The 13,293-nt window shown below is 28.8% G+C and overlaps 1 protein-coding gene across 1 annotated transcript; it reads left to right on the top strand.

The window, feature by feature from the left end:
* Nucleotides 1-4,563: 4,563 nt before the first annotated feature.
* Nucleotides 4,564-11,674, top strand: LOC103845195 (putative terpenoid synthase 16). The gene is given in 8 exon segments (XM_033281608.1): nt 4,564-7,962; nt 8,023-8,299; nt 8,946-9,324; nt 9,416-9,637; nt 9,709-9,713; nt 9,716-9,849; nt 10,850-11,098; nt 11,224-11,674. Coding segments are annotated over 8 exon segments (1,785 nt in total). The 5' UTR covers nt 4,564-7,737; the 3' UTR covers nt 11,518-11,674.
* Nucleotides 11,675-13,293: the final 1,619 nt, after the last annotated feature.

Raw genomic sequence — 13,293 nt, 5'->3', positions numbered from 1 at the left:
GTACTGCTTGAAAAGCGACCAAGAGAAGCAAAATTGTGAAGACAATGACTATGATCATCAATGAACTTGTAACGTCCTGACTGCCCATGGTTAATGGACCTTCCACGCCAATTCACTCAGTCCGTGGGTTTCATTCCATGCGACAGACGGTTCGTTAATTTTTTCAAGACTCGAAAGTCATTCGAAAGTCTTATTTATTGGCTTTGCAATCACCATATACTCTCCCTCATGACATTCAAATTCCAGTCACCAGATCTGAAACCATTTCTCTATCTAAGGATTTAATCCTTCAGATGGTTCTCTACATTCCATAATTCAATTTCAACCTCCTTAGCATCATCAATGCTTTAACTCGAAACAGCTCCATCCATTTCTATTCTTTTCTCTTCCACTTCTTGTATTTCTTTTCTCATAATCTTTTTCTTCTTCAGGAACATATTATGGACTCCATGATTGGGAAGAGTACTCAAAATTCTTAAGTTAATTCAACTCAAAACTCAAATATTAAAACTAATAACATAAGTTATCTTTATGCATTGAGGTTTTATGAAAGATATAGCATATATTCAAATATTTTTTTTTAATTATTTATGAAGTATTAAAAATAATTAATATATTAATTTCTTTTAAACTTAATTTATGTGTATTTTCACAGTTTTAATATGAAATCATTTCAAAATTATTATAAATAAATATACGTATTATTTTAAATTTAAATCATTTAATTTTTAGTCCTAAATTTTTTTAAAACTTTTTCTTATATATATATATATATATGCATATATTGATATACGCTTCAAACACGTATCCGCTTTGTAATTTTTTATAAAATCTCGCTTCGGCGCTTCCATACGCTTCCGCTTCCACGTACCCGCTTCCACGTACCCGCTTCCGTTTCGATATAACATAGGATTCACGTGGAATATAAAATGACAAAAATCTAACAAAAATCTATGTTATAATAGAAGAGTTTTTCTATACTACAACAAATATCAAAAGGTAATATTAAAATATAAGTCAAGAAATAGTTATCGGAGTATACAAAAATGAAATTAAACAAGTAATCACTAACATCAAATGACAAATAGTCATTTTTGCATTTTTTTAATCAGAATCGTGAGTTTCTATCGTTTCCATTTTTTTTTAAAAACATTTATTGGTAAATTCAATTTCTTTATTTTATTCAAATACAAAATTTTAAAATATAAACATATTTATAGTTATTTTATTTATAAAACATATTTCTATTCTAAATATAGTTTATAATATAAACCGAAAGTCCTGAAAATATGTTATTTTGTATTTAGTGAATATAATATAAACATTTTATTTTAAATTTTATTTGGATACTTTGACTATATTTATCATATGTTTTAATTACATAGTCATTACTGATTCTATAAAAATTAAATAGTTACTATTAGATGATAATATAAGGTGAAGATAGCATACTAATAGATATAAGATTAAATAATATAAATATCTATACTATACTAAAAGGGCAATATAAGCCATGGAGAAGGTGTCCACATAGGATAGAAAAATCAACCAATCAGAGAGCCCGAAATTGCCATGTCATCTCATTTATTTTTCGTAAAAAATAAAAAAACAATGCAAAGGTGAGAATCGAACCCGGGTTAGTATGATATATATAAATGACAGTTACCACTAAGCCATTGAAACTTTATTGGACACATATACAAGAACCACTAAGTATATAATCACAAACTCTTATGTACATTTACAATAATATTAATTCAACTTTCAAGACTCCGATACTTTGTTTTGTAAAAAAAAAATAAGTAAGTGACTAAGCTAATATATTCTTAGAAAGTGTGAGAACGTTGACAAATATGAAAAAGCATAGATTTTTGTTTTCGTAACAAAGTTAAGAATTTTGTAAAAGTAAGTTTAACATATAAATTTTCGTGACAAATATGAAAAAGCATAGATTTTTGTAAAATTTTGACAAAACAACTCAAAACATACTTCTCTAATGTCTTAATAAAATATTATTTAAGGGTGCAATAATTAAATATATTAATTCAATAAATTTTGTAATTTATAGACAAAACAATAAGACAACAAATTTTGAAACATTTGTTTAACCTATCAATTTTTTTTCATGAGAATCCAACTAAACAAGATAAAAAAAATAACTAGATTTACAAATATTTGATTACCATTTTATTCAATTTTGATTAATTTCAAATTGTCATAATGTATCTTTTTGAAGTTACAAATATGAAAAAGCATAGATTTTTGTACAATTTTGACAAAACAACTCAAAACATATTTTTCTAATGTCTTAATAAAATATTATTTCAGAACCAGAAGAATGGCCAGCATTTGCAAGTTATTTGGAAGATATAAACAGCCTGAAAGAGAGTTTTTTCCGAGTAGAGATTATCTATGTACCAAGAACGCAGAACAAGAAGGCGGATAGCTTAGCCCGCAGTGCTAGGAAGGAAACGTCTTTTGTAGTTCACATGGATCAAGATCTCCCAGTTTGGTTCACAGAGTCAATATGAGTCTGTAAAATTGATGACAAAAAAAAAAAAAAAAAATAAAATATTATTTAAGGATGCAATAATTAAATATATTAATTCAATAAATTTTATAATTTATAGACAAAACAATACTACAACAAATTTTGAAACATTTGTTTAACCAATCGATTTTTTTTTCATGAGAATTCAACTAAACAATTAGATTTACAAATATTTAATTACCATTTTATTCAATTTTGATTCATTTCAAATTGTAATAATGTATCTTTTTGAAGTTACAAAAAAATAATGTTCTTTCTTTATTACACTAGCATTATATATAGATTCTATATACACAAAATAAATATAATATAACAACATAAACTTGCTTTCCCCGATTCATATGAAAACTTTTTAAGTTATCCACCAAAGCAAATTAATTAAATCAATGAAATTGTTAAAATACAGCAAATTAATATATAATTTTATTTTAAATTAAATTATTTAAAAAGTGTATTTTCGTTAAAACAAAATAATAAATAAGTAAAACTGATTTGATGGTAATTTTTATGATATATATATATATATATATATATATATATATATATATATATATCAATTCTGTGAAAGAAATAGAAGCTTAATATGGAAAAAAATCTTAAATACAAAAACCTCTAAAAATTAACAAAAAAAAACTAATAAATTAAACTATGATATCACTTAAAAGCTTCTTAGACCATACTAATAAAATATTTAAACGATAATTAGACAAATTTGATTTTTTTTCCAGCAAAAAGTTTATTATTAATTAGCATCAGTTATTTCAAGATGTTTAAGAAATGGTGGACAAAAAAATAGGATGGACATTAATGATATATGAACTATGAATAGTACTTTGTGAAGCAGACTTAGATAACATATCTGCACATCCATTTTCAGTCTTTTTTGATGCCTAAATTCAATTTCTTCAGAGTAGTTATTCCATAAATAGATCGTATGAGATGTTGTTTTGATATGTAGATTTGTTTTTTCAATGTTAAGAAGATTGATAACTGTAAAAATGTCTCCTTCGAATATGATATGTCTATAACCGAGTCCCCAACATGAGACAAGTTTGTTTAAAAAGTAAATAATTTTATTTTTCTTATATTATATAATCAATATATATTATTTACTGATAATAAAAATATATTTATTCATCTATCACAAATATCTATGCAAATATGTGAATCAAGTACAACAATCAAACAATATAATGATTTCCACAAAGAAAATTTAAAAAATATATTTATGTTATGTAGTCATATTTTACATTCTTTAAATAATGTAATACAATATTATACATTATTTTTTTAGAATTGAGAAATACATATATCAGTTAGACAAATTAAGCGATAATTAGGCAAATTTGATTTTTATTTTGTGAGCAAAAAGTTTATTATTAATTAGCATTACTTATTTCAAGATGTTTAAGAAATGATGGACAAAAAAAATAGGATGGACATAAATGATATATGAACTATAAATATTTTTTGTAAAGCTGACTTAGATAACACATATGCACATCCATTTTCAGTCATTTTTGATGCATAAATTCAATTTCTTCAGAGCAGTTATTCCACAAAGAGATCGTATGAGATATTGTTTTGATATTCAAATTTGTTTCTTGATTGTTAAGAAGATTGATAAGTGTAAAAATGTTTCATTCGAATATGATATGTCTATAACCGAGTCCCCAACATGAGACAAGTTTGTTAAAAAGTAAATAATTCCATTTTTCTTATATTATATAATAAATATATATTATTTACTGATAATAAAAATATAGTTATTCATCTATCACAAATATCTATGCAAATATGTGAATTAAGTACAACAATCAAACAACATAATGATTTCCACAAAGAAAATATAAAAAATATATTTATGTTATGTAGTCTTATTTTATATTCTTTAAATAATATAATACAATATTATACATTATTTTTAGAATTGAGAAATACATATAATATCTTATCCGCGCGTAGCGCGGTTAAAAAATCTAGTTTAGATAAATCTACCATATAATGTAACGTGGGATATATTTGTAGATATTTGGACAATATTAAAAATAAATACTATATTTTGGCATGCATTCCTGTGCGGGTGTTTCTTAAAAAACAAATATTTTTTTTAATTTTTAAATTTTGTTTTATATGTTTGAATGTATATAACAGTACTTACAAATATTACATAGTTATTTTATATGCATATTTTAAACACAACAATTTTGATCGACACTAATTTTATTTATTGTCTTAAACAGTCAATAGTGTTAGCCGTCTTTATATATATGGTTATCTATTTAGATGTAAGTTATATTAAAATGCATGAATTAAATAATATTTATTATACATAATAATGTGACAGTTGGTGATATTTATTCATTATTTACATGTGTATTATACATTTTTAGTTCTTAGTAATAAGTAATTAGGTATTAGATTTTAACTTTACGATAAAAATCACATTAATTTAAATTTTTTTCTACAATCAATAATTACTTAATTATTTGGTTCTTTTAGATTTTAAATAATTGATTACAAATTTATGTACACTAATCATATAATGTGATTAAAAATTACATTATTTTATTCAAATAAATATTTTAAAATATAAACATAAATATATTTCTAGTTATAGTTATTTTATTTATAAAACGAATTTCTATTTTAAATATAGTTTATAATATAAACCGAAGTCCTGAAATATGTTAGTTTGTATTTAGTGAATATAATATAAGTATTTTATCTAAATTTTATTCTGATACTTTGAATATATTTATTATATGTTTTCATTACAATGTCATCACTGATTCTATAAAAATTAAATAGTTACTATTAGATGATAATGTAAGGTGAAGATAGCATAGTAATACATATAAGAATAAATAATATAAATATTTAGATAAATCTACTATATAAAGTAACGTGGGATAATATTTGTAGATATGTGGACAATATTATAAATAAATATGGTAGAATATTTATATTAGCCCATTATCTTTATTTGGTAGTCGGCGACAAAAAAATCTTTATTTGGTAGTCATATAATATGGTGGTACGTTCCACTAATTATGGTCCACCTATCGTTATTTGTAGTATTTATAGAATTTTTTTTTTGGGAATATTCCCCTAGTCACACTGAGATTATTAACCAAAATCTAACGGCATAAAATGTAATAGTATTGTTAAATTAAGTGTAAATCTCAAGAATTTTTGTTTTTGTTATTAATAGTATTGATTTTTAACATGTTTTGCATCACTAGTTATAATCAAGGGCGAAGCCAAAACATCAACTATGGTGGTATGTGCATCCACAAAATATTGAATATCAAAATATTTAGTATGTTTAAATATATATTGTCAGCTAGATGAGATGGTTATACGATGTTGTGCATCGATAATGCTTTCGGGTTCGGGTTCGGGTTCGTTAACCAATTTGTCATTTATTTTATTTAGTACAATTATCCACCCATGATAATTCAACTTTCTGTATAAGAAAAAAAAGTTGCACCTATCAAATATTTTTTAAGCAACTTTGCTTTCTTTAGTCAGGAAATTGTTCACTAATTTTATGTTAAATCAAAATCAATGATTCTTCAATTATTTTATTTTATTGCTAGATACTGATTCCACAATTTTTTTTCTGAGAAATATTCCACAATTTTTAGCATTAGCTTCTTCTAAAGATTGGCACCTAATCCTCAAAATACAATTTGTGTGTCAACTCTTGTATCCGGACGCTGACACGAAACCACAATTTCATGATTCCACGATTCCACGATTTTGGGATCAAGTAACAGTTTCATGAATGCGCTTTTTTTTTAAAAAAAAAGTAACAGTTTCATATTCTGTAAGAAATCAGTCTATCCCAAAACCGAAAATTCGATTGGATTTTTATGAAATTCTATAACTCTGCACCAAATTTATATGTTGTGATTTTGAAGTATAGTTTCAAATTTAAGAAAGCTGAAATCTTAAATTTTGATGCATATATTTATATACTTATGTGATTGCTTATTTAGTTCGGGACTCGGCTAGAAGAGTATAACATGTTTGAGCATGTTAAAACAGAAAATCCGGCAGGCCACAAACTTCCAGTTGGGAGTGATCTGTGAGGGTCCGACACTTGGATAGAGTGTTGTGAGATTTATATTGGTTCCAACTGAGTGATGTGCCTTGTCTAGGACGGTACCAAAATTATTTCTAGGCATCATGCAAAGACACATATGATAAAGCTAACATCCTCAACCGTGTGAGATACAGTAGTGATATGCTTCTTCAGTCGGCTTTTTGAATTTTTTGTCTAGAGTTAATATAAGCGGAAATGTATCGGGTTGGATAACCAGTGATAAGATGCAACTTCAAAGATCGATGATAATCTAACCACTCACGAAGAGTGGATAGTTAGATTACTTGATTACTTATTTTGAACTGCATAGTCATTGCCATATTCGATCTTTGAAGCTTGATTGATGAATATTAAGAGAATGATTTAATTGTTAGGGAATCTTGGCTCAGTGAGTAAACCAGTTGTTCATTAGACTCTTTGTTATGCAGGAAACTATAGAGGTAGTGTAATATGTAATAAGTTGAAAGTGGTGCTCCTTATATATGTCTGATGTTTTTTTAAACCTAAGTATATATGAATAATAAAGGTTTATAAAAATATTTGGGTTCCATATAATATTAGTCATAATCTGGGACGAACCAGCTAATGGTTTCAAACTCAAATTACACATCCTTAACGTGGAATCATTAGAAAACTCGTTCTCGAATATTTGATCTTAAAATTTTTGATTTGATCTGAAAATTTCAAGCGAGTGTTCGAGCACATTATAATAACATATTCGTTCTAGTTAAAGTTATTTAGTTTGTCAAGTATGTTTTTATTTGATTGTTGTACGGTAAAATAATCAATTTTGATATATACCTAATCAAGAGTGTTACACTCCCAACCTGCTAGCTTTCAGCTTTAAAATATGATATTTGTGTGGGAGGATAATATCCAGCGTAGGTAACTTTTGATAAGGCTTACCTTGTCAGCCTACTATGATATTTTATTCTATATTAGGTAACTTTTGTTTTTAATATGTTTGGTGATGATGATTTGGCCTTACAGTGCTATGAACAATCACATTTTTTGCCTATAAAATTGGTAGCCTAAGTTGATCGACCCGATAACATTGACGGTGAAGATAGAAAGCATGGCAGTTCTTGGAGCAAGACATGGATCTCAATTTTCTCTTCCTTCTCGAACCAAAATGTTTCGGGAAATGAAAATCTCTCGCTTTCCACTAACGTCATTTCCCCGTAAGAAAGCAAAGCATGTCTCTTTGAAGGCGACACCGACTTGTGATGGTCGAACGTTCAAGAAGATGTCACCTTCTGAATGGACTAATCACTTCGACTATGTTTCCATTGATGTTTCCGTGAGTCTAATAAACATTTACATATATTATATATCACTTGTTATTTACAATCTTTTTTAGGAAATGGATGCACTTAAGAGAGAGATAGAAGCACTAAAGCCGAATGTGGGCAAAATGTTCATGTCTCCCAAAGGCGACGACTCCGTGAAGAAGAGAATCCTTAGTATCTATTTGCTGGTGAGCCTTGGTCTTGCGTATCATTTTGAAGATGAGATCGAGGAGAGTGTAAGAGATGCTTTCGAGAAGATAGATGAGATGATGGCTGGTGAAGAAGACTTGTACACTGTTTCCACCATCTTCTGGGTGTTCAGGACGTATGGTTACAACATCTCTTCCGGTAATATATATATATGGCCATGTTATATAGTTAGTTAATTATATACCATTTTTTTGTTTCTTCTTTAAATTAAAATGTTGTAAGATGGGCAATCCGATTTTTTTTCTAATAGTATACAGTAGAAACTCTATAAAATAATATTCAATAAATTAATAAACATCATAAATTAATAATTTTTTCTCATCTTAAGTTATGCCGGTTCAAAATATAACACAAATAATAAAATAATAAAATAATATATATTTTTAGAAAATTATATATATGTATATATTATTCCATTAAAATTATAAATTAATAATTTATATGTATGTACATTTTATATAAGTACAAACAAACCATTATAATTTTTGTTTTATACTATTTACAATGGAATTATTTTTATATTTTATTAATATTTAATATATTTTGATGAGATTTGGTAATTATAAATTCTTTAAAACATATTTATACACTAAATAATATAATAAAAACAATATTAATGTCGAATTTCACAAATTTAATTAATGTATATACACTAAAATCAAATATTTTTCTTATTTAATTTTTTTAAAAATTTTTTTTTTTATAAATTAATAAATATCATAGTTCCAATAATATTAATTTATAGAATTTTTACTGTATATTTATCTTGTATAATTATATATAGAGGTATTCACGAGATTCAAAGAAGACAATGGGAAGTTTAAGCAATGTCTTACTAAGGATGTGAGGGGTATGTTGAGCTTGTATGAAGCCGCTCACTTGGGGACGACGACTGAATACATAATGGATGAAGCTTTGAGCTTTTCATCAAAAACCTTGGCCTTGATAGCAGAAGATCATATGTTCCCGTCTCATCTCTTAAGGCATATACAAAATGCCCTTGCTCTACCTCAGCGTTGGAACATGGAGGTAATGGTTGCAGTTGAATATATCCGGTTCTATGAACACGAGGTTGGTCATGACGAGATGATACTCAAGTTTGCCAAGCTCAATTTCAATTTAATCCAGCTCCATTACCTTCGAGAACTCAAAATACTTATAAAGTACGCCAAGATTCAATTGATTTATATAAATAAATATATATATCCCTTTTAGGAAATTTTTCTCATATTCTATACATACTTGTGACGCAAGGTGGTTCAAGGACTATGACTTTGCATCTAACTTGCCACGTTACTACAGAGAAGTAATCGTGGAAATGCACTTCTTTTCACTAGCGATGTTCTTCGAGCCCCAATTCTCACGTGCGAGGATTATGCAGACTAAGTTTTACATGGCTGAAATGATTATTGATGATACATGTGACAGATATGCTACCCTTCCAGAGATTGAAAGCCTTGTAAATAGCTTGGAAAGGTACACTACTTGTTGAAATTCTTCTGAAACAGTGATGGTCATGATGACGATGATGATGATATGATGTACAGGTGGGCTCTGATGATGCCATGGATTCTCACCCTGGTTTTTTAAAATTTGTGTTTAAATTTATGCTGGATGTCTTTGAAGACTGTGAGCGAGAATTGAGGCTACAAAAAAGATCTTACAGTGTGGAAGAAACAAGAGATGAGGTAACCAATCAATCAAACATTATTTTCAGACCCAGCACATTGTAAGCAGCACATTTTCACTCGTGTTACTATGTTTTCCTGTTAAAGTTTCAGGTCACTTATACATAGGATGTCAATTTGGGTGTCCACGTTCAGATGGGGTTGTCTAAATCGACAATCCCATTTTATTGATATTGATGGTATAGACCCAAAAAGACCACGTCAAAATAAGGCCAAACCCGTGAGATCCAAAAAAACTACATTTTAACATTAAAATGTGATTTTGCGAGAAAATATGACTTCGGACGGAAAAAGTGATTTCATAGTTTTGGCGGAAAAACACGATGTTATGATTTTGACGGAAAAACATAATTTTACATAGCGAAAAACCATGATTACATGGATTTAGCGGGAAAATGAGTTTGACCAAAATGAGATTTTACGGTTTTAGTGGAAAAACGTGATTTTGTGAATTTGACGAGAAAACATGATTTTGCAGACTTGGCGAAAAAAAATGATTTTATGTTTTTGGTGGAAAACATGATTTTATATTTTTCGAAAAACATGATTTTACAGTTTTCACAGGAAAACATAATTTTCCTCAAAACAATTTAACTTAAGCTTTAAGACGTTTTGGCTATCCAATAACCATGTGATCCAATCCATTTAAGCCCATCTTTTCGCAACACAAATTTAGATTTTACTGATTTACATCCACGTCTAAATGAATATGTTCATAAATGGTCTATTATATTTTGAAAACGACCCGCCCATGGGTAGAGTACCAATTTGACATCCTAATTAAACACATATTTACATTACTCGTACTTCTAATGTGAGATTTATTGTAACACATCCTCTTGGGATGACTCAACTTAATCCTATTTAGGATCGACAACATAGACCACTTGGAACCATCCTATACTTAGATCACTAATCTATGTTTGTAAGATTTATGTTTCCTTACTTTCTTTAAAAAATATATCTCAACTTTTACATATGTCCAAACAATTGGTTGCAGTATAAGCTATTCGTGAAATCCAATCTTGACCTTGCCAAATTGGCACCAGCGGGTCACGTGCCTAGCTTTGAAAAGTACATGGAGGTTGGTAAAGTGGAGGTTGGGGGATTTATAATTCTCGCAAGCGCTTTGATGGGTATAGATGATATGGATGAAGTTCAAGGCTATGGCTGGTTGAAATCCAGATCTAAACTCCTTCAGTACTTAGCCGAAATGCTGCGTCTTATGAATGATAAAACCGGTTTTGAGGTACTTGAAAATGAAATATATAAATAAGAATGTATTATTTAAAATTTTTATCATGTAATGATACATTAATATTCATTAATTTTTTTAACTTACTAACTTTGTATTTATTTAATTACCTTGAATAGATTGACATGAATAGAGGATATGTCACTACTGGAATGAATTGTTATATGAGGCAATACGGGGTTGCTGAAAGGGAAGCGTCTAGAGAATTCCAAAATATAATTGAAAAGACCCGTAAGCTGATGAACGAGGAGTTGTTGAAGACAAGTGATGTACCACGTAGAGTTTTAAAGACAGCTTTGGACTGTGCACGCACGGGCTGCATTGCCTATAAGGCAGGGGAAGGAGTAACCAATCCCCGTGGAAAAATCACAAAGCATATCATATCGTTATACGTTGATAAGATATGTCTCTGAAGAATTTAATTGGACTATATATTGTATTGTTTTCTTCAGTTCACTAGCGGAAGAAAGTATGATGGCCTTTGTGATGTGACATGATTTTCCGTTCACTAAGTGATCGTTGTGGAAGAAATTTGAAAATAATAAAAAGTGTTTGCATGTGTAGTGTTCTTTTGGTGTTTTTAATAATAAAGTGAACCTTATATTTAATTTCAACAAGTGATTAGTCGTAATGGAGAGGTTGGGTATTGCAGTTTACCTAATGCTAGAGCTGTAAATGGGCTCGTCCACGTCCATTAATATATATCCATTTGTCTATTTATTTTTTGTGGACAGGGAGTAACCATGTCCATTAAGGACCAAATCTATTAACACCCATATTTATATGGACTGCCATGAAGTCCATAGTGGACCATATAAAAAAATTTTAAATTTCAATTTATCAGCCTACAAATACAAATGAAAGTTCATTATATTAAAATTCATCCATAAGTACAACAATATATAAGTTTAAAAGACCACATAAGTAGCATAAGTTCATACATAATTTCATAACTCATTAGATTTTGCAGAAAATTGTGTTTTATAGTTTCATGGGAAAATAAGATTTTGCGGGAAATTTTGTTTTTACGGTTTTGGCGGGAAATTTGTCTTGTAGTTTTGCCAAAAAAACTCAATTTTGTGATTTAGGCGGAAAACTCGAGTTTTGCGTTTTTTTGTGTGAAAATCTCGATTTTGGGAAAAAAACTCAATTATGGCGAAAAACTTGATTTTGCGATTTTGGCATAAAAAATTGATTTTGCAATTGTGGTGGAAAACTTGATATTAAGATTTTAGGGGGAAAACTCAATTTTCCGATTTTGATAGGAAAACTCGATTTTGACCAGAAAAACTCAATTTTTTTGTTTTAGCGGAAAATTTTGATTTTACGGTTTTGGCAAAATACTCGATATTAAAATTTTAGCAGAAAATTTTGATTTTGCGATTTTGGCAGAAAATCAAATTTTAGAAACCCTAGCTTTTGTGATCATTGGACCGACTACGTCTACATAGTCCAAATCCACTAACACCCATTGTCTTGTGATAATCCGCATTAATAATCCGCATGGACAAATGGCAACCAATGGTCAGCCCACCCATTTGATAAATATACCTAATGTAACACGTGAATTGATTTTGCTGCAACAATTAATTGCTTGATGCCTTAAGCATTCAGTTCAAGCTTCTAGAAAACGTACAGTGTGATAGAAAGTCAGCCTTTCTTATAGCTTTAATAATAAAGTTAACCACATACTTAATTTCAACAAGTGGTTAGTTGTAGCAATTGATGTATTGGGTTTTTATCAGGTTTTAACTCGTTTTTCAGTAAAAAAAATGATTAGTTTTTCAAAGTGTTTTAGTATTTTCAGTCTTTTTCGTTGTTCTTCAGTTATACTACATGTACAGGTTCTCTTATCGGAAAAGAATGCGATTAAACAGGAATTTGGAGAAAAATGGAGCATTGGATCGACCTAAGCTGGAAATTGGTGAGGATCGATCGACCCATACATTCCAGATCAAGGGCAAGGACTGAAAGATCCACACCACTAGCGGTCAATCGTTGACATGTCGCAACAACTTCCATATTGATGTAGATAAATATTTGGTATTCTCAGAATCAACGGATTTCTAGTTCTATCCTATTAAGCTTCCGCTACATCACATATTCATTGAGAGACGCATTTTGAAGACCTAAAAACCCAACGAGAGACTCATTTTTATGTTTTATCTTTTGTTTTCGTCGACAGAAAA

This window comes from Brassica rapa, chromosome A10 (genome assembly GCF_000309985.2).
Source record: "Brassica rapa cultivar Chiifu-401-42 chromosome A10, CAAS_Brap_v3.01, whole genome shotgun sequence".
NCBI lineage: Eukaryota > Viridiplantae > Streptophyta > Magnoliopsida > Brassicales > Brassicaceae > Brassica > Brassica rapa.
Note: the sequence above shows the minus strand (reverse complement) of the source record. Positions and strands in the feature narration are given on the sequence as shown.